At 38.7% G+C, this 21,217-nt stretch overlaps 1 protein-coding gene across 3 annotated transcripts in view; it reads right to left on the bottom strand.

The window, feature by feature from the left end:
* ARMC8 (armadillo repeat containing 8) overlaps positions 1 to 12,687 on the bottom strand; it is a 102,952-nt gene extending 90,265 nt beyond the window's left edge. For all 3 annotated transcript variants that reach the window (XM_045856700.1, XM_045856702.1, XM_045856701.1), the window contains exon 1: positions 12,406 to 12,687. In XM_045856700.1, the coding sequence (XP_045712656.1) occupies positions 12,406 to 12,450 (45 nt within the window). In that variant the 5' untranslated portion in view covers positions 12,451 to 12,687. The remainder of the gene's footprint in view (positions 1 to 12,405) is intronic.
* Positions 12,688 to 21,217: the final 8,530 nt, after the last annotated feature.

Raw genomic sequence — 21,217 nt, 5'->3', positions numbered from 1 at the left:
TTATTCCACAAACTACTACAGATTTCAAGAAAAAAAATTGTTCATAATGTTCATCATTCAGCACATAAAATCTTGGTTGGGGGAAAAACGAAAGAAGTACAACCAAAAAATAGGAAGTTTAAGACCTATCTCAGACAAATTTAACATGTGAATATCTTTAATTTATCAGATGTTATGCTAAGCCCTGGTAATAGAGAGATAAGTTAGTTTCTAATTCTCAAGGCATTCACAGCACAAAAATGGAGCAGATATGTACCCAAGCTACAAATATAACTTGTAACACATGATTAGTGTAAACATAAAAGTTGATACAAGATAGAAACTCAAAGATACAACCAACAGAAGTACTGAAATTAGGGGTGGAATGGGAGGTGATGTCTAAGCAGTGAGAATGAGTAATTTGAAAGACTAGTATTAATTTGCCAGGTAAAAAAGGAAGAAAAAAAAAGACAAGGACTCTAGATGGAAAGCACAACACATGCAAAAGAGAATTCTGAAGCGATGTGGTGTGTCTGAGAAATGCAATTTAGTATTATAATGATATAGTATGCACTTAGAAATACAAAACAAAGTTGATGTTGTACTCTTTAATTCAGTCAGTCAACAAATATTTAAGCACCTATGAGACACTATTCTAGGTAATTAACAAAGACCCTGTCCCTTAAGGAAAAAAGAAAAGCCCACACTTGCAGAGCTTACCTTTTAGCACCAGCAGAAAGATAAAAAGCAATAAATGTAATAAAAAAGTAATATAGCCCTGGCCGGTGTGGCTCAGTGGATTGGGTGCCAGCCTGCGAACCAAGGGGTTGCTGGTTTGATTCCCAGTCCAGGGCACATGCCTGGGTTGCAGGCCAGGCCCCCAGTAGGGGGTGCACAAAAGACAACCACACACTGATGTTTCCCCTCTCATTCTCCCTCTCTTTCCCTCCCTCTAAAAATAAATAAATAAATCTTTTTAAAAAAGTAATATAGAATATTAGAGCACTATACATACTAATGGGAAACATGTTTAATCGAAACACTTTATTTCCATGTCTTTATACTACAGGGTCCAGCAGAAGGAACACCTGCTTGAGTGTGGTTGGTAGCATACATGAATGTCTTGCATGAGATGGACAGCAATTTAAACATTTTACCTAAAGTGTTATATGGTGTGCTTGAGTGTGACATTGTTATGTTACAGAATTACATGCTTATAATTTTGTAATAAAAAGGGGGCGTTATCTGTGCAGGACCCTGTATATACACTATCACAAACTGGGGAAAGGGAGAAATGCAGGGGAGAAAGAAGGAGGTACACTAAGATACACACACTACTCAGAAAGTTGCATGCTTTCAGCACCTCAGCAGTCCTATCATAGGCAGCACTACTCTCTAACATATATTTTGTAAGTCCACAGCAGTGGTTTGGCTGCTAAAATGACAACAGGTGCGACTGATATCTAGTGGGCAAGGACTAAGGATACTAGGTGTTCTACAATACGTGGGACAACAGGCCCATATCTACAAAAAAACTTTCCACTATGTAGTCATGTAGGAAAGAAAACCATTTTTAATTATAAAAATTAGCTTACAATTAAACTCCATTTTTTACATATAAACACAAAATATGATCCATGTAATTTTACTATACAATTTTCCAAGAATGCAATTCCCATATGAATAAAGAAAAAGTTGTGCTTTGTCTTATTAGGAACTTTACCAAACATTGTTCATTTCAGAAAGTCACATTAAAAAAATCCACTTATTGTTTATAAGTAACCATTACATCATACCTATATCAGTCTGTGTTGTAGCAGTCATAGTCATAACCAAATTACATATATTTGCAAATATATAACTGCTTTATTATTCTTTCTAGAATAACAGTACCTGCATATTTACTTATTTAAATGATATATATTAGTTTCCTGCTCTTTCTTCCTTAATACAGACGGGACATTATGCCAGTTCTTAAAAAGTTACATGTGAAGATAACTTATCTATGAATTTTACTTTAGGGTAGACAAGCTGGTGCCGCAAAATATGTTTTAAGTAAAGGGTGTTAGGTTTGGTACATTTGGGAACCACTAGCTAAAACAGTTCATGTTCCTGTCTGCCAGGAGCCCCAGAAACCTGTCTCCATCACCTAAATTATATGAAACCAATATTTAATTTTCCAATGTCTCCAAAACTCTCAGTCCAAAAAAAATAATGCTTCCTCTGGTTACTTTGACAATTTTCTGAAATGCCAAAATCACAATTATTCATTTTCAAGTCCAGCAACACTCGATGTGTTTGTATTTGCCCCTAAAGAGAATGGGGCTGCCATCATCCAGTATATCAGAAATCAGCATTTACTAACTTTGATATCAGCATCTTATTAACCTGTGCCTTAATTTCAAATCACTTGTCCTCTTTGGTTCTGGTGAGATAGTTAAACTCACAACAACCTAAATACTGCTGCATAAATACTGTTACTTTGAAGAGTTCTGGTACAACATAGTATTTCTCTGCTAGAGGGTTTATTCCACTATTAAACCAAAATAATTGCTACACAATTCTTTCCTAATTTTGAAAGAATTATCTGCCTCCTTCTGGAACAATACAATAAGGATAATACCATCAACAAAGACTGACCTTTTCTTAAAAACAGCCATCATGGCCTTGTAATATACTCCAAAATTCCTACTTGCCTCCAAAAGGAAAAAAAAAAAATTGAACAAAATGCCCAAGTACTATTTAAAACCCAAGATTTTGGGTTGTTTTCTTTTGTTTTAGTTCTTGTGTTCTGGTAAACGTCGGGGCCCAATAGAACTCAATCAGATTCTCATTCAATTATTTTAAACCCATCACATAGCATTGCAACTATTTTTATCCTTAAAATTTTCAAATCATGAATTCATTCTTTGGTGTTTCTAGAGGCTCACAGCACCCTCCCTCCACCCCCATTAATCAAAGCCCTGCTTTTCTGTAGTGTCTAGCAACTTTGAAAAGTTTATAAAATGGCATTTCATAGTTGGCTGGGTCCCACCAGTACAGAACTAATATGCTTATGACAATCAAGATGCCTAGAGCATAATCTCCTTTAATTTCACAAACACAATCAGAAAAATACTTATCTTCTCGGATAAGAGACAACCCTGACCTCTCAATAAATAACTGACTGAAAATTAGGCTTTACATGTTAAGAGAATGTATTTTAAAAGAAATAATAAATAAATCAGTGCTCATAGAGTCTGAAAATAAAATTCTAAAATCTAAGGCTGTGCACACAATTTTTTTTTTAATTTAGGTGTTAGGAAATCTGACTCTGACACTTTATATAATGGCGCATGACAGTGGGCAATTCAACCTCTTTGGTTCTGTTTTCCCCAATTAAAAAACAAATGACAAGAACGAACAAGAGATTACCTGCAGGTTTCTTCCAGGCAAAGATTCCATAATTTTACACCCAAACAAAAAGGGATTTTAACAATAGAAAATCCAGGCATAACTAGATTAAAAGGGACATGAAGACCAGCCTTTATTTTATCTGTAGTGAGTTTTTAAAGTGATGAAATATTAATATAGCCCTTATATAATATCAATAATTGTTATAAATGTACTTTGGGTGGTCACAAGAACTGGAAGCAATTTAGTATTCATGTTTCTTCATAATCAGGTATGACAGTCACTGTTTATCCTTTTAAGGTATGATACAAACCACAAATAGTCATATGCATCGAGATAACATCTAAGGACACCCCCCCCACTATTAAATTCTATTTGTTTACTCTTCGGTGTAGACAGGAATGTCTGAAGACTGAGGGCCAAGAAGACATCCCCTCAGATAGAGTAAATATACTTACTAAGTAAGAATGTATGGTACAAAACAGCATAATCTGGAGGTCTAAGAGAACAAGAACCATCTCTAGGGCATAAGAGTGAGAATGGTTGTGAGCAGTTTTATGAAGATTGACATATTCTCTGGGTTGGCTGGGTTTCATTTAAATGCCTCCAAAAATGATAAGCAACTTCAGGGAACCCACTAGGATGTATTCAAATGCCTATGTCTCAATCCTGAATGAGTGAGACTTCTCAGATGAATGTGGTGTTGTCTTGGACCATAAGAATAGCTTAAATTACTATTCAAGATTGCAATCATGTAACAACTTAGAGGTTCTGGGTACCATCTCTCATAGTATACCTCAGAAGTAGTATTGTCCAGACAGGCTGTCTGTCTGCTGATTTTAAAAGGGCCTTATTTGCTTCAGATTCTTAAAGGCATCAAACATCCTTGCCTTGGAGCTATCCATGGTGCTTGACTCAGAGTCAGCCCACCACTTCCAGCAATTGGTGCATTAGCTTTCCTATCATAATACCATTCAGGAGCTGTCTGATCCATCACCCACATTGTGGCCTATGACAATCATGCCAATATTATGAGCCACTTGTGACCTCCATCTAGCCCACTCTGCCTATGCCCAGACTCACGTGCCTAACTCTGTCCCAGTTTGGGTCTGCAGCTAACTTAGCTCTGCCTCCCAGGTCTGCTACACCATCTGCTACACAAAGCCCTTCCTGTAGATATACTACACCTTTTGGAAGATCACTAACATACTCTGGGCAACAGATTATGGTTCTTCAGAGCCAAGAATCCCACATGGTATCTCACATGAGTTTAAAAATGATTTTAAGTGACTTTAACATTTTGCTATATATGATTTTGTGACTGACTTTAGGATGAGTAAATAGGAATTGTAAACTCAAAATTGATGTGTGGGTTTCAAGGAATCCCTGAACCTCTTGAAAGTATGTGATTCCTTAGGCAGACGTATGTTTTTCTGGGAAAGAGGATGTTGAAATTGTTATGCTTAAAAGGTTAAGAACCACTGATAAATATGCAGATAATTTTCAAATAACGATCACCCCAGTTTCAAGCACTAGACCTCTGTATCTGTGGTATAATAAATATATTGGGCCTTTGTTCCAGTTTCTGGCATAGATCTCATAAAATTATTGGAATTTCCTGACTCATATGAGTGTCTTTGGTTATTGAGAAGAAGCCCCTTTTGAGCACATGAGCTAATGCTAATGAATGATTATGCTGAGGCCCCAAGATAGTGTCAGGATGGAACTCATTACCACAAAGACCTAGTAATTACAGGGTTGGAACTTTCAATCCCACCCACCAACCTCTGGGAAGGGGAAGAGTGAGGGTCTGCAGATCAAAGTTCTATATAAATTCCTGACTAAAATTTGATGAGCTTCCAGGTTGGTGAACACATCCACATGCCAGGAGGGTGACAGACCCCAGTTTCACAGGGACAGGAGTTCCAGCCCTCGGGATCCTTTCAGATCTTGCCCTATGTATTTGACTGTTCATTTGTAACCTTTATAATAAACTAGTAAACAGAAGTAAATGTTTTCCTGAGCTTTGTGAACTGTAGTAACAAATGATCAACTCTGAGGAGGGACTTTGGGAACCTCTGGTTTTAGCTGGTCAGTCAGTGGTACAGAAGAACAACCTGTACTTGCAACTGGTGTCTGAAATGGGAACCGTCTTGTAGGACTGAACCTTTAACCTGGGGATCTGACACGACCTCCAGGTAGAGCGTGTCAGAATTGAGTTAAATTGTAGAACACCCAGCTGGTGTCCACAGAGAATTCGAGAATTGCTTGATGGCATTGAAAACACTCCAGAATATGCAACTGTTTAGTGGACAACTCTAAGTGGATGTCCAGAAAACACTTCCAACTCAGCATATCTAAAATAAAATTAATTTTTCCTCCTTATTACCCCAACACATTCCTCTCCTAACCCTCACATCTCAGTAGATACCACCTAGTCATAAAGGTAAAAACCCTGTGAATCACCCTTGATCTTGATCATGACACTTTCCTTTTCCTCATTTCCCTCATCCAGTCAGTCACCCCTTACAACTTTTTGAAAGCCAAATAAATTCTTAAAACACTCCTAAACAAAAGAATCATGTGTTCTATAATCCTTTTCCAGGTGTTAAAGATCTCCAAATATTAATAGATCCTAGAGGCCAGAAATTCTTCCCAGTAGACAACTTTTCATTTTGATAGAAAGCATGCCAATCTCATCATTCCCTCTGGTCCTGTATTATGAACATACTAGAGGGTATTCTAGTATATTCATACTAGAGGATAAATACTAGTATATTCATACTAGTATATTCTAGTATATTCATAGTAGAGGATAACAGTATTATGCATATTCTACAGGATAAAGCTAACTCTTGATTCTTCTGATGGAAGAATCCTCATTTATGGAATCAGGTCAAAACAGGTTCCTTTATTAAAGAGACAAGTGGAGGCTGTTTCTGAAAAACAGTTGAGATACCTTTCATTCCTATCTAAATGGTTCCAATTATCACAGTAACACTGTTCAATGAAGGCAGCTATTCTCCAATTTCCAAAAAGTAACAGAAATTTTCCTTTGTCAGTAATTCCTTATCTTTACCCAGAAGCCAGCATGACAGATGGCACTGCACAACTGCCAACTCAGACACCAAAAAGATATAAGTCAAAATCGCTGCAATTCCTGGCCCATGACACTATTTCAAAATTCTTAAAGAGAATGAGGATATAGGAAGGCTAGATCTCCAAGTGAAATTGAAGGGACCCAACATGAAGATATGCCTAATTCTTGGTAAAGCTTAAAGGACCCCTTGGGCACTCATTTTCTGAATTCAGGTAGCAGTCTTTCCTTAAAGAGACAGCAAGATGTCTGGAAACATTGGACATTGAGCATCTCCCATTCTTCACACATTGCCAATAAAGATTAGGAAGCCCATACCATCTCCAGATAAACCCTGTGCTTATTCGTGCTTTGTAAACTAGTGGCAAACTTTAAAATGTGCTGACCATACACTATGCATTTATTACTATAAATCAAGAAAGGTCAAATTTGTGCATATAAAATAGCTGGGCTTAAAACCTCACAGAAAACTTTTTTCCTAACTATTGTCAGTTGTCCATGTAAGACAGCAAATCAATATGCAACATGAGACCAACAGAATACTTACAGACATTAGGAACAGAACAAAATCAAGGAATATCCAGACTTGGAATACACAATACAGTTCTAATAGCTGCTTGTCAAAAAGGCATAACAGTATACTGGGGAAAGATTGTAAAGACAACAATTCAAATTAATAAATGCCTCAGCTGTCTATTTCAGCTACATTCTGATTCAAAAGCATTTTACTATCTTGTCTCTCTCAAATAATCACAAAGTGATCAAAGTAAAATGCAATCATCCTTTCAACAGGGTCTTTTACAAAGTGTACATTTTCATTTTAAGTCCAATTATTAACCTTTTAAATTAAAAATACGTCATGCTTTTGGTGTTATGTCTAAGAATTCTTCACCAAACCTAAGGTTCTGCACATTTTCTCCTGTTTTGTTTTCCTTTAAAGTTGTATTTATTTTTACAATTAAATCTATGATCCATTTTTAATTAGTTTTTGTACAAGATGTGAAGTTCAGATCAAAGTTAATTTTTTAACCTATGGTTAAGAGGATAAAAAAATAAGCTATAGGCTGGGAGAAAGTATTTGCAAAGCAATTGACAAAGGACTCTTACCTAGAATATGTAGAGAGCTTTCAAAACTCAACAGGCAAAAAAACCAGTCCAATTATAAACTGGACAAAAAGGGCATGAAGAAATATTTCACTGAAATATTTCATTCATGTTTCAATAAACTCTGGATGGCAAATAAATAATGAAAATACTTTTTACACTATTATTATAGAAATGTACATTAAGAACATGATAAAAAATTACTACACATCTATTAAAACTGCTAAAATAAAAAATGACAGTATCAAATACTGGTAAGGGTACAGAGAAACTGGATCTCTTATACATTAATTGTGAGAATATAAAATGGTAGAGCTACTCTAAAAAAGTGTGTTGGTTTCTTTAAGAACTACATCATACAATGTAGCAATTGCACTCCTGGCCATTTATCTTAGAGATAACAAAAGTTATGTCCACGCAAAAACCTGTGCATGATCATTCATAGCAGGCTGTAATAGCTCAAAACTGTAAACAACCAAAATGTTATCTTCCCTGGTCTCATCCTATCAATAAACGATGCTGTGGTTCAACAGGCCTTTGTGGTACTTCTCATGTTTGCAAGACGCCCTTGAGCAATAACCATTAGAAAACTACACAAGTGTTTATTTCTTGCAGGACAATGGGGTGAGGGAATGGGAAGCACACGTGCACATGGGCCTGGGGTTCTGCTTTTATTGAGGTTGAGGCTGGGAGCCTAGGGTTTCACTGGCTCACTCTTTATTGGTGAATTTAAAACACAAAAACCAGAATTTGAAGCTTGGGAAGAGTAAAAACAAATGACCCAAAGGGCCCAAGTTCTTGAAATCAACCAAAATATCTAAAACAAAGGCATCTCAGAGGAGGGAGATGGCCTGGTTCTTTATCTAGTCTGGTGGTTGGCAATGTTTTTTGGAGATAGCCATCCTTGAAGTGAATGCTTCTTTGACGTGGATGCCTTAGCAACCAAAGCTGAAGTCAGACACTTACATTACAAAAAGAATAAAAACCTGTCAAAGTTTACACTACAGAGGTCTAAGAGCTGAATGGCCAAACAAATCATACGACATTCATACTATGAATTAATACTTAGCAATAAAAAGGAACAAACTACTGATACACACAACAGCTTGGGTGAATCTCAAGAGTATTATGTTGAGTGACAAAGCCAAACTCAAAAAGTCATGTACCGTATAAGTCTATTTATGTAACATTATAAAAAGTGACAAAGTGAGAGACATAAAGAAAAGATTAGTGGTTGCCAGGGATTACACAGTAGGGGAGAGGGAGTAGGAAGGTGTGACTACGAAAAGGTTGCATGATCTTTGGGATGATAGATTAGTTCTGCATTTTGATGGCGGTGGGCGTTACACAAATATACACATGTGATCAAATGATACAGATCTACACACATACTTCTATCAATATCAATTTCCTGGCTTCAAAGCATACTACGGTTATACAAAATGTAAGCAATGGGGGAAACTGAGTGAAGTGTACACAGGAATCTACACCATCTTTGCAACTTTCCTGTGAATCTACAATTACTTCAAAATAAAAAGTTTTTTAAAAATGCAATTAATATTAAGTCATCCAAAAGTTTGGGAAACATGAGAGAACTTATAAATTTGTTGTAAAGGGTGATGTAAGGCTAAGTGAACCCAAAGAGCAATATGGATGATCATGATGCAGCCTAGAAAGAGCTGGAGAGTTTGTTCAATTTCCTAAAACAGACAGTTCAAACATATATTGAGTACCCAGTATATGCAACCTGGTTCTATAAATAGTCATGGGATTAAGAAAGAGAAATTAATCTGCTAAGAAGATAAGATAGAATAACTATTAAAGGCATAAAGTCCTCTGCAAAAGCAGTTTCCATTTGCCTGGAATACTCTTCCATTTTTCTGGTTTGTTCTTACTCATCCTTGAACTCTCAGTTCATTGTCACTTCTTCCGGGAAATCTCCCTAACTCTCCTCATTAGATCAGATTCCCCTACCATATCCTTGTAACAGCATCCTATATTTTTCATTCATACACTAACCTCCATTCACAAACAACGAACTGTGTGACAACTTGGTATCTACTCCTCCCACCCCGCCCCATTAGGCTAAAATCTCCCAAAGGGCAGAAACAGGTCTGTGTAGCTTGCCACTATAATCCCAAACCAACACAATGCCTGGTAAATGACAAAAGGTCAAAGTACAAATGATTAAGCAGACAATAAGTTACTGGGGTTTTGAAGAACCCTAGATCACTTCATCTTGAGAAAGCCAAGTTATATGGGTAGAAGGTTTATGCAGAAGGATAAGCAATCTTATATCCAAAGCTGAAAATGAAATGTCACCCATTCTGCAATAAAAACCCACTAAAAATTGAAGCAGGGATATGGCATGTCCAATGTGTTCTACAGGAAAATCAATGTGGAGAATGAACTTGAACTGAGAGAGTAAGACATTAGAGGCAGTAAAAATACTTGAGAGGACACTGTATGAATGCAGGCACAAAATGTTAGGGCCCTGAAAGAGAGGGTGACCATGGGAACAGACAATTGTGAGAAACACTAAGAATAAAGAGCCAACAGAACTTAAGAACTAATCAGACATAGGGGCATAAAAGTGGAAAGAGTCTATGATAAGTCAAGGGGTTTACAGTGAATAATCAGTTAAAGAGAGTAAGTAGCATTAATAAAAATGGGAAGTCATAACCAAGTCCTCTTAGGCGATGGAATGTGCTTTACTGGAAGTCATGGATAACATCCACACAATTGAAGACTTGAGACCAAATGGAGAGAAGTCAAGGCTGGTAATGTACATGTGTGAGCTGATCACAGATAAGGTTACAAGAATGAGTAAGATCTTCCAGAGAGGAGAAGATAAAGTAGGCCGTGAATAAAATCCTTTAAAATGATATGATTTGCCCCTTGCTTAAATTAATTTATCAAACTATAGAGTCACTCAGACTGTGAGGTCCATGAGGGCATACCCTTGAATTCTCTAAAGTATGCATTACAGGGTGTTGTACCTAACTGGTGCACAATAAGTAACCCATTAAAAGAATCAGTTATTTTAAAGATACTTGCTGATTAATATTTCCTGTTTCACCTTACTTTGTATTTCAAAAACTTGAAAGGAATGGCCTTCACTTTAAATTAGTATAATCAATGACTTTAGACCATTTAAGTCATTTATCCAAAGATACGACTTACCAAAGCTGTAGGACTAAAGAACAGAGAAACCAGACTTGGGGACTGTGAAAATCTTTAAGAAAAAAAAAAAAAGTCCCCAATGAGACTAGGGCTAAAGAAAATCTCCACTAGAAGTAGAGAATACTCTTCAAGAAGTTTCTGAATGAAAGTAATCAAGAAATATTTACTGAGGAAGTGAAATAAATCAAAATTTTCAATTGTATGTACTATACAAGTTGACAATGTACAAAAAGTAAACAAGCTTCAGGTGAAATGAAAGATAAACAAGGTAATACAAGGGAATTGAGAACAGTGGAGATGCATACTTTCTTAAAAACATATGAGAGAAAAGGCATTGGCCTGCTCTCCCACAAAACATTCCTGGATATTGCAGTCAAAGGTGGAGTAATAAGCTAATCTGATTCATTATTTAGGTGAACAGTATTTCCTAGTTGCAGTTTAAAAATAAGACAAAGGACTACTAAAACGGATTAGAGGAGAAATTTAACAGCCTGCCCCTCGAAAGTAAATGATCAAAGTTGCAGTATGCCATAACGCTCTAACTCTAAATTATAAGCAAATGTCTGTCCTAGGTGCTTCCTGATAGCCGAGTGTATTTGTGGGAGAAGCCAGGGAAGAGAAAAGAAACCAGTTGGAGTCACAGACTCTAGGAACCTGACAAGTCATCTATAATCCAATTACCCTCTTAACATCAGAGTGCCTTCCTCACGTCTAGAAGATGGTCAACCAGTGTACGCCTGCTTGTTTCCAGCAATAGCAAAGAGACTATGTATAAACTGACAATTCAGAATTAGATGGATCTAATTTGTTGCAAAACCCTTCGAAGTTATCGCAAAGTAACTTTCACGTCTGGTCCTGGATCTCTCAATAGCAACATAACGAAAGCCGTGTTTTGTTTTTGTTTAAGCTTAACAACAACTAGGTATTACTTCCTGGCATGTCAATATGTTCTCTTCTAACAGGAAAATTGGATTCTGCGCCCCCCCCCAAGGTCCCCCCTTAAAGGAAAAAGGAATGCCAAGCACAAGTTCCTTTAGATTCAGGGCTGCAACCTCCCCAGTAGAGAAAAGGGTCTTAACTAACTACACACATCAGATGTTGTAACTGATATGTAATCCCCACTGCCAAGAGGCAAGCTGCTCCAGCCAGTGTCCAGGTGCTGGGACGAGATAGAAGCCACACAAACCTGGCCTGGCAGCTCTGAGGCTGTGGAGAACAAGAAGCCCGCATCCCTTCTTGCCAAAGCCGCGAGGGGCACGGTAGGCGCTCCTTCCCAGGCCACCGGCAAGCCCCGCGCCTCACAGGACAGAACCCTTGGCCCCGGAGAATTGGCATTGCTAAGAAGAAAGCTCAGTGAAGCTCCTGGCAAATCCCAAACTGCGCGGCCAAACCAGCTGCCCGTTCGCCCAACCACCCGGCCCGTTGGATGTGGTACTGAGAACCGGCACCGGTGGGAGCTCCGGGAATAGACGTCTGTGGCTCGGCCCGCGTTCCGTCTATCGCACTCGCCCACCCTCTTTCATTCCCCCGCCCAAAGCTGAACCGCGGGTGACCCTAGCTGGTGATGCCCCAAAGGCACACCGCGTTTGGGGTGAATGCTGCGGGCCGGGCCCGAGCTCCCAGGCTGGCGGCTGCAGCAGGTCACTCACCGAGAGGACACTCATGCGGATTGGGGTCTCCAACAGGCACGCCATCTTGAGCCTTCCCACCCGGCTGCGGCGGACGCCGGCGCGGGGGCCGGCACTTTCGACAACAAACTATTGGGCCAACGACAGACACCTCTACAGAATGTCAGGCAGGTAGACGAGAACAGATCACTCTCTAGACACCGCTGAAGTACCACCAGAGCCCGCAGAAGGGAGAACAAAGGGAGACCGCGCCTGGGGCCTCCTTACGAATCGTCGGCTAATAAACAGCGACTACTCTCAGCCTGGGTTAGAGGTAGGAGCGAACAGCAGTTTCCGCATGCGCAAAGAATATCTGCCGGCCCCACCTGCCGCTCACTGTGGGCGGAGCCTCCAGGGCGGAGTCTCGCTCCGCCTCTACTAGCTTCAAGACTGTTTCGTAGCAATCTTGAGTTCGCGTATTCTTATTCCGAAAAACTGGTATGTGAAGCCACATATATAATCTGAAGTTCATTTGCACATTTTTCTCACTCCTCCTTTTCAAGAAACTTGTAGCGTCATTATTTCCATTTTACCGATGGAGAAACTGCGATCTCAGTATAGTCTTCTGCCACGAATAGGAGTATTTCACAATCCAACGCTGAAGTGTGACATGCTTTAGCATTGTCTGCCCTACCCGCTTATTCTAATCTTTTGTTAAGAATACATACTCTAGAGTCAGAACACTTGCGTTTAATCTTTGCTACTTCATGTATCAGCTGCAGTATATCTGGCAAGCTACTTAACGTCCTTTAAGTCAGTTTTCTCTTGTGTTAAATAAGGGTTTTGGGGATGAAGAACGCAAAGGTCTTAGAACGTGCCTGGAACGTAGAAAGTGTTATATAAGTATTAGCATTTCTCCAGCCTCTGGGTCAAGTAGGGGGAAAATGGCGGCAAATAGCTGAATAATTCACGCTAAAACGCTCAGATAACTGAAGCCAAATTATATATATATATATTTATAATTACAGTATTTCTGATTGATTAACTCCACTCTGCCACTGTGTGTGTGCTTGTGTGTACGTACCTACACAACTGCCCTGGACTTGGCCCGTCCTGTTTCACCTTCGTGATGCTCACAACCAGTCAGGTGTTTACAGGATGGTTGTAACGAGCCTGTTATGTTACTTGTTCTGCCATTTCCATAGACACTCTCTAACTCAGACTGTTATTACTTCTCCCCTGGACTACAGCAATAGCCTTCCAACTAATCTTATAGCCTCTAGACTCTCCTTTGCTTTGCTCCTCACTGCTTCCCTATCTTCTCGGGTACTTGGTTTCTAAATTTATTGTAGCATTACTCATCCTTGCTTATGGGTCTGTGTGTCCCTAACAAACTGTTGAGTTTCTGGAAAGCAGGAATTTCATTTCAGATTTTCCTTCTGCTACAACACTATGCCCCAAAATTTAGTAATCTGCGTACCATCCCCACAATCTTTGCCAGTCTGTACCCAGGTATTATTATTCACTCATTATTTTTCTAAAGCCAATTTCAATTCATGAAATAGTTTTAGCTTCATAATACTCTGTAAAATCAAGTTTATTGTACTCTTTTTAAAAAAGATTTTATTTATTTATTTTTAGAGAGGGAAGGGAGGGAGAAAGAGAGAGAGAGAAACATCAATCTGCAGTTGCTGGGGGTCATGGCCTGCAACCCAGGCATGTACCCTGACTGGGAATCGAACCTGCTACACTTTGGTTCGCAGCCCACGCTCAATCCACTCAGCTATGCCAGCCAGGGCTAAGTTTATTGTACTGTTTATTCTTATTCTGGTACACATTAACATAATAATCACAAAGAAGTCTAAATGTCCATCCACGTATCACTTAAAATCATGTCACATACTACATACCACAACAGTGCAGAGCATAACCATTACACAGAGACATTAATTTACTGTTCAGCTGATATTTGCATGATACAAAATTGTTATAGGTCTGTTTGATCCACACTTCATCTATTACCTCAAGCCATACATCCTGCAGGAAGCCTCTCCCCAAAGTTTAGGTTAGGTGACTCCTCTCTCATGTCTTCCTTTATCACTCTATTCTTGCCAATAACACAGTGTCTCTGACAATACATTGTATTTTTTAATAATTCTTTACTTGTTTGTCTTCCCTCTATACATTTCATGGCAGGGACTAGAAATTTTATCTTCTAGGTCTTCTATCTCACTGCTATCATGGAATAGTCACTTACTAAATGTTCGTTGAATGAATTTTTGCCTTAGTTTAGGCACCCCAAAAGGCAAATCCTGGAACAGTGATTTGGGTTCTGATAGTTTATTTGAGAAGAGTTTCCAGGAAACAATTGATGGATCAGAGTGAGTGAGAAAAGAAAGAAGAAAAAGATAATATAAGCATCCATTATTGAAGGTAGTGCTTATTTCTTGAGGACCTTTGAGAAACATGCAGCATGCCCATATACATCTTGAGGTTGGAGCATTCATCACTTTCATCCTGTACAACCTTGTTGATGTTTTCTCTGGGGCTGTTAACTCTCTGTCCTCTTGAATTATCCTTGTGCACAAGGACAATAGAGAGGTCTTCCTTACCTGATGTAAAAAAAGTGGCACAATCTGTGGGCAGATGTGTTTCATAATGGAGAAACAAAGATAACTTAAGCAGTGTAAATCTGATCTTTTCACCATTTTCAATTCAGGAATGGAATCTAGAAGTCATAAAACCTGTAAAGGAGAGATATTGTGTGTGTGTGTTTCTGATGAAATTAGAAAGTCTAATGAAATGTTTGATGAGTTTAAGATTCAGAGGCTAGAGACACCACACAGAACACTTTTATCCTTCTGAGTTTTGCTTATGTTTAGTTTGATCACTTCAGACGTGCTCTCCTTAGTTTTTCTGAGTGTGCTGCCATCTGGTGGTGGTAGGTGTCATAATCACCAAGTTCAATCATAAGATGCAGATAGCAAGGATAGATGTTTCTCCTAATGTTTGTAACCTTTTACAAACTGATTGAAGACTCATTGCTCAGAAATCCCCATGGCTCATTCACTTACTTATGAAGGTTTCTTCCCAATATGTCACCATACCACCATGGTCTTCCAGAACCATCCTACATTTATTCATTAAGTGTCCTACTGCACTCACCACGGCATTTCCTACCTCCTTTCTCTGCTCTGTTTTCAATCATCCATCTTTTAAACACAATTCTTCCCTTCTGTGTCCTTTATTTTCCTTCAGCTCTTGTTTGGCTGGATTTTATTGTCAAGTCATTTTTTTTTTCCAGAAAAGGCCTGTGGATATTTTCCTCCCGAACTTTTGTTTTGTTTTTTAAATGGTTGGAAACACTGGCTTGTTGCTTCTTTCTTGAACAACGTCTTGCCTAATACAATATACAAGAAAACAAAACACATTCTAGGTATTTTAAGAAAAAAGATAACAAAATGGCTGAAAAGACTAAAGATGCAAACAGGAAGGGAGAATTTTGTTTGGGGTCACGAATATCAGGAAGTTCACCACCACTGAAGGTGGCTGGGGTGCTAAGCTGCCACCATTATTGCCAAAACCAGAAGAGAAAGAAACCTTTCTTCTACCTTCTAATCTCTGACAAGAAGAAAAAACTGAGATGTTCTAAACTTAAAAAAAAAAAGCTGCTGGAGAATGGGAGAAAGACAGAAACATTAGGCTGTTAATAGCTGTGGACAAGCTCTGACAATTCCTGTAATCCCAGGAGTCTCTGCTTCTTATTTACATATGAACTTTCTGATCTATTGCCCAAAACTAATCCACAAGAGTGGACATTTTTTTTGAGGACGCTGATGCACCTATCCCAGAACTAGCCCCACTTCACCTTCTTCCATCCCCTTTGTCTATAACTAATCTAAATCCTTTCAGAAAGGCTAACATCTTCCTGCCCCCATTTGATGTATTAAAAACACTTGGAAAATTCTGGGACAAAGGACATATCTTTCCTGCCTAGCCATGCTGTGGGTAGTTTAGGCCTTACACCCCAAGCCCAATCTTTTTCTCTTTGTTAGCAATGTTCCCTAGTAAAACATTTCTTTTAAAACAACTTTTAGCCTTGGAAGTTAATGTGGGTTTGTTTGTTCAATGGTTCACAAGTGCATTTCTCATTTGCAAAACGTAATTCAGACCTCAGCTAGCAAAGGGTGTCTAGGAAATGGAATGTAGTTCCTTTTAATTTCTAGAACTGGAAATACATAGGTGGGCCAGGAACTATCTCATAGTTCTTGATATATAAATATATATCATATGTTTATGATATCATATGTTTATGATATATATTTAAGTGTGTTTCCTTAAAAAGGAAACCAGAAAATCCCTTATATAACCAGACTAAAATGATCAAAATCAGAAAATTAATACTGATATAATACTAATTTACAGAGCTTATTGAGATTTTGCCAGTTAACCTAATAATGTCTTTTATAGCACCATATTGCATTCACTTATAATAAATCTTCAGTCTCCTTTAATTTTTAATATTTCTCAATCTCATCTTATATTTCATGATTTTTTTGGTAAAAAAAAGGCAAGTTGTTTTTAAAAAATCTTTCCCAATTTTAATTTGCTTGCAACTTTTCAAGACTAGATTCAGGTTATATATTTTTGGTAGAAATACAATAGATGTAATATATGTCATATCAGAATGCATATGATGTGGTTTGTCCATTCCTGGTAAGATTACCTTTGAACATTTAAAGTGGCGTGGCCTGACTTCCATCTAGATGGAGGCATAGGTAGTCATGCCATACCTCCACGCACAACCAAGATTAGAACAACAACAATTTAGAGGTAGAATAACACCCAGAACTGATAGAGAATTTATCTGAATGGAAGTCGGACAACCAAGAAGTTGAAGTAGACCCGTTCATCCAGACTGGTAGGAGGGGTGGAGAGGAGCAGCCGGGCACCGGTCTCAGTGTGTGGAGATCTGGGAGAACTGGGCGCTGTGTGGGAGCCTGTTAGGCATCTGGGGCATACAAAATTGCAGTGGGTGGACCTTGAGTATGCAAGCAGCAGCTAGCAGACCCAGTGAGGTGGCAATTGTGGACCAGGACAGAGCACGCAACCCAGGATCCCAGAAAAGGGACTGAGGTCCCAGGATGACAGAGCTACCGCCATTGTTCCCGCCCGTCCCCGCCCAAACATACAATGTCACAATCTAGCAACTGGGGTGCCCAGCCCCGGTGAACACCTAAGGTTCCGCCCCTCACCATAACAAGAGCGACCAACCAAAAAGAGAGAGAGAGAGAGAGATGTCTCAAACAGAAGAACAGATCAATGCCCCAGGACTCATCCTTTTGAGCGACCAACAGATAGCCAATCTATCAGATGCACAGTTCAAAACACTGGTGATCAGGAAGCTCACAGAATTGGTTGATTTGGGGCGCAAATTAGATGAAAAAATGCAGGTTACCATAAAAGAGATGAAGGAAGATGCACGGAGAACCAATAGTGATGGGAAGGAAACTGGGACTCAAAACAATAGAGTGGACCAGAAGGAAGAAAAAAAACAACCAAACAGGAAAGAATGGAGAAATAAGAATTCAAAAAAATGAGGAGAAGCTTAGGAACCTCCAGGACATCTTTAAACATTCCAACATCCAAATTATAGGGGTACCAGAAGGGGAAGAGGAAAAGCAACAGATTGAACACGTATTTGAACAAATAATAAAGGAGAACTTCCCCATTCTGGCAAAGGAAATAGACTTCCAGGAAATCCAGGAAGCTCAGAGAGCCCCAAAGAAGTTGGACCCAAGAAGAAACACACCAAGGCACATCATAATTACATTAGCCAAGGTAAAAAATGAAGGAGAGAATCCTAGAAGCAGCAAGAGATAAGGGAGACAGTCACCTACAAAGGAGTTCCCATTAGACTGTCAGCTGATTTCTCAAAAGAGACCTTGTAGGCAAGAAGGGGCTGGAAAGAAGTATTCCAAGTCATGAAAGACAAGGACCTATATCCCAGATTACTCTATCCAGCAAAGCTTTCATTTAGCATGGAAGGGCAGATAAAGTGCTTCTCAGATAAGGTCAAGTTAAAGGAGTTCATCATCACCAAGCCCTTATTTTATGAAATGTTAAAGGACTTATCTAAGAAAAGAAGATAAAGAAAAAACATGTATAGTAAAAGGACAGCAAACTCACAATTATGAACAACCACACCTAAAGCAAAACCAAAAGAAACTAAGCAAACAACTAGAACAGGAACAGAACCACAGAAATGGAGATCACATGGAGGGTTAGCAACAGGGGAGTGGGAGGAGGAGAGAGGGGGAAAAGGTACAGAGAATAAGTAGCATAGATTGTAGGTTGAAAACAGATAGGGGGAGGGTAAGAATATTATGGGAAATGTAGAAGCTAAAGAACTTATAAGTATGACACATGGACATGACTAAAGGGGGGATATGGGTGGGAGAGAGTGTACAGGGTGGAGGGGAGTGAAGGGGGGAAAATGGGACAACTGTAATAGCATAATCAATAAAATATATTAAAAAAAGAGAAAAAAATAACATTGGTGCTTGTCTACAGATCTTATTAAAAACAATCAATTGTTAAAAAAAAAAAAAGTGGTGTGGCCTGATAGCTCTAGTGTAAAATCCCTCTTTATCTTTGTTACAATAAGTATCTTTTGGAAAGATATTTTGTGACTATGTAAGTAGTTTCAAATAATAGATACATTGAGACTGTGTAAATATAGTACTACTCTTCAAAGTTTTACCCAGTAGTGCTAGCATTCTTTAAAGATTCCTGCTTGAAACGATTATGATGAAGATAATGATTATTGTGAGGTCCAAACAGTGATTTCTAACTCAAACTTTCTTTCTATTTTTATCAATCAGCTGAAGGGGACCAAAGTTTTGCCACCCAAAGCTGCTGTTTGGGATATTGATTTTATCTGGTTATTAAGGAACAAAAGACTTGGGAAGAAATTTTGGCCCCGCCTCTTACTTGCCTAAGAGATTCAGGTGGAAAAGCCTGCTTCAGAATGGAAAATTTAGGGTGTTCCCCTTAGCCTAATTTGAGTATGATAGATGGGAAGGATCCAGGCAGGGGCCTATAGCTAGATCAACCTTTGTCCCATTGAAACAAGAATTTACGTGTCGTGTATGTTCTGTGTAAACTGCTTATTTCCTTTAAAATTGAGGGCCACTGCTCTCCCTTTCTCCTTTGGCCAAAATGACACATATACCCAATTTTATCTCACCGTCTGTGAAATTTTCATGCTTATGTGAATTTTCTATACATGCACCTATTCAGATCTTATTTCCTTTTGTTGATCTGTATCTATTAATTTGATTATTAGCCCAGCTAGGAGAACTTACAATGTGGGAACAAAAGTATTATTATTTTTTATCCCATACACTGCATTCTTTTGCTCTCTTTTTTCCTCATTATTTATTTTTTATATCAGTATGGGATAATAGATTCCTAATTTATTCAATAGGCCACAGTCTGTTACTATTAATATGTGTTTTGATGTTGAAATTGTTTCAGGTTTAGTGAGTGGAAAACCTTCCGTCATTATGCTTTGACATCCCAGATTCTTTGAACACGTCCTTGCTTTCTGATGCAAGATGCTGTAGGTTTGTTTTGTACTTTTTCTGCCCTGGAATCAACCACTTCAATAAGCACACTTGATTTCTTTTAGAGGAGAATAGTACTTACAAACTAAGGTCTGGTTGTGCCTAAAAAGTTTTAAATAGCAGTTCTGCTCAGCCTCACCCCAGTTTATGCTTTTCAACATATTTCCATAGTTGACATGTGATTCCTTTTTCATCTTGCTTATTGTTGGGTGCCTGTATTTACATATTGTGTTTGCTCTGGTAGACTCAAGGAATTTCTTTCCCATTGTAACTGGAAAAGACACTGGCGTTCGGGCTGCCTGTCACTACCAAATCCAATAAGCAATGACAGTGATTGAACCTTTTATAGGCGCTTTATTTAGATGGCCGGCGATCCGAGAAGATGGTGGGTTCATACCCTAACAAGCCATCTTCCCCTTTCTTTCCTGGCCAGGTCTTTTATAAGGGGGTTGGGGAAGACAAACAGGAGTCAGTGAGAGTCCTTGAAGTTCGCAGCTGCAGCACTTCTATCCTGGGCAATTAGCTATCTCCAAGTGGGAGGGGTAGTCGCCTGTTCTTCCCGATAGGGATGCCTCTAGGCGGTAATCTCTAGCCAGCACCCCAGGAGGTCAGCAGCTTTTCTCAGGTGCCAGATGGGCCTTATCTACAGTTTCTGAAACAAAGAGCTTAACATTACTTGCTAGATTTATGGCTATTTACTTTAAGCTAAATTTTTCCAAGTCTTAAGCCCCTTATCACCATCAGATCCAAGACCTGTTTGTTTTCACCATGGAACCACACACACAGTTTGAGAGCACCTTCCTGTTCAGTGAGTAGCCCTTCACATTTGTCAAAAAGAACTATCTTCACTGTTTGTTCCCTCCATTTTTCTCCAATGACCAATCCATTTCTTCTCATTCAGAATAGAAAGGGGGTGAGGCTTTCTATTTAGTTTGATGCTCTCTGGATTTGAGAAAGTCAGTGAGAATTTTCAAGTTTGTTGATTTACTCATAGGGTGTAGATCAGGAAGAGTAGGGGGCTGGGCCATGATGTACTTCTTCGTTTCTGTTTATAGCCTTCTATTTCCTTCTTTGACTATAAAATTTTGAATATTATGGCATTAAGTTATTATTTTTTATCCATCACAAAAGAAAAGTTCAAATCAACTTATATATTAAAATTTTGTTGTAAAATACACATGAAACTACAAGGAGATACCACTGCACACCTAACAAAATGGGTGAAA

Source organism: Phyllostomus hastatus, unplaced genomic scaffold (assembly GCF_019186645.2).
Source record: "Phyllostomus hastatus isolate PE091 unplaced genomic scaffold, TTU_PhHast_1.1 phas_scaffold_129, whole genome shotgun sequence".
Taxonomy (NCBI): domain Eukaryota; kingdom Metazoa; phylum Chordata; class Mammalia; order Chiroptera; family Phyllostomidae; genus Phyllostomus; species Phyllostomus hastatus.
This window is presented reverse-complemented; position numbering and strand designations above follow the sequence as displayed.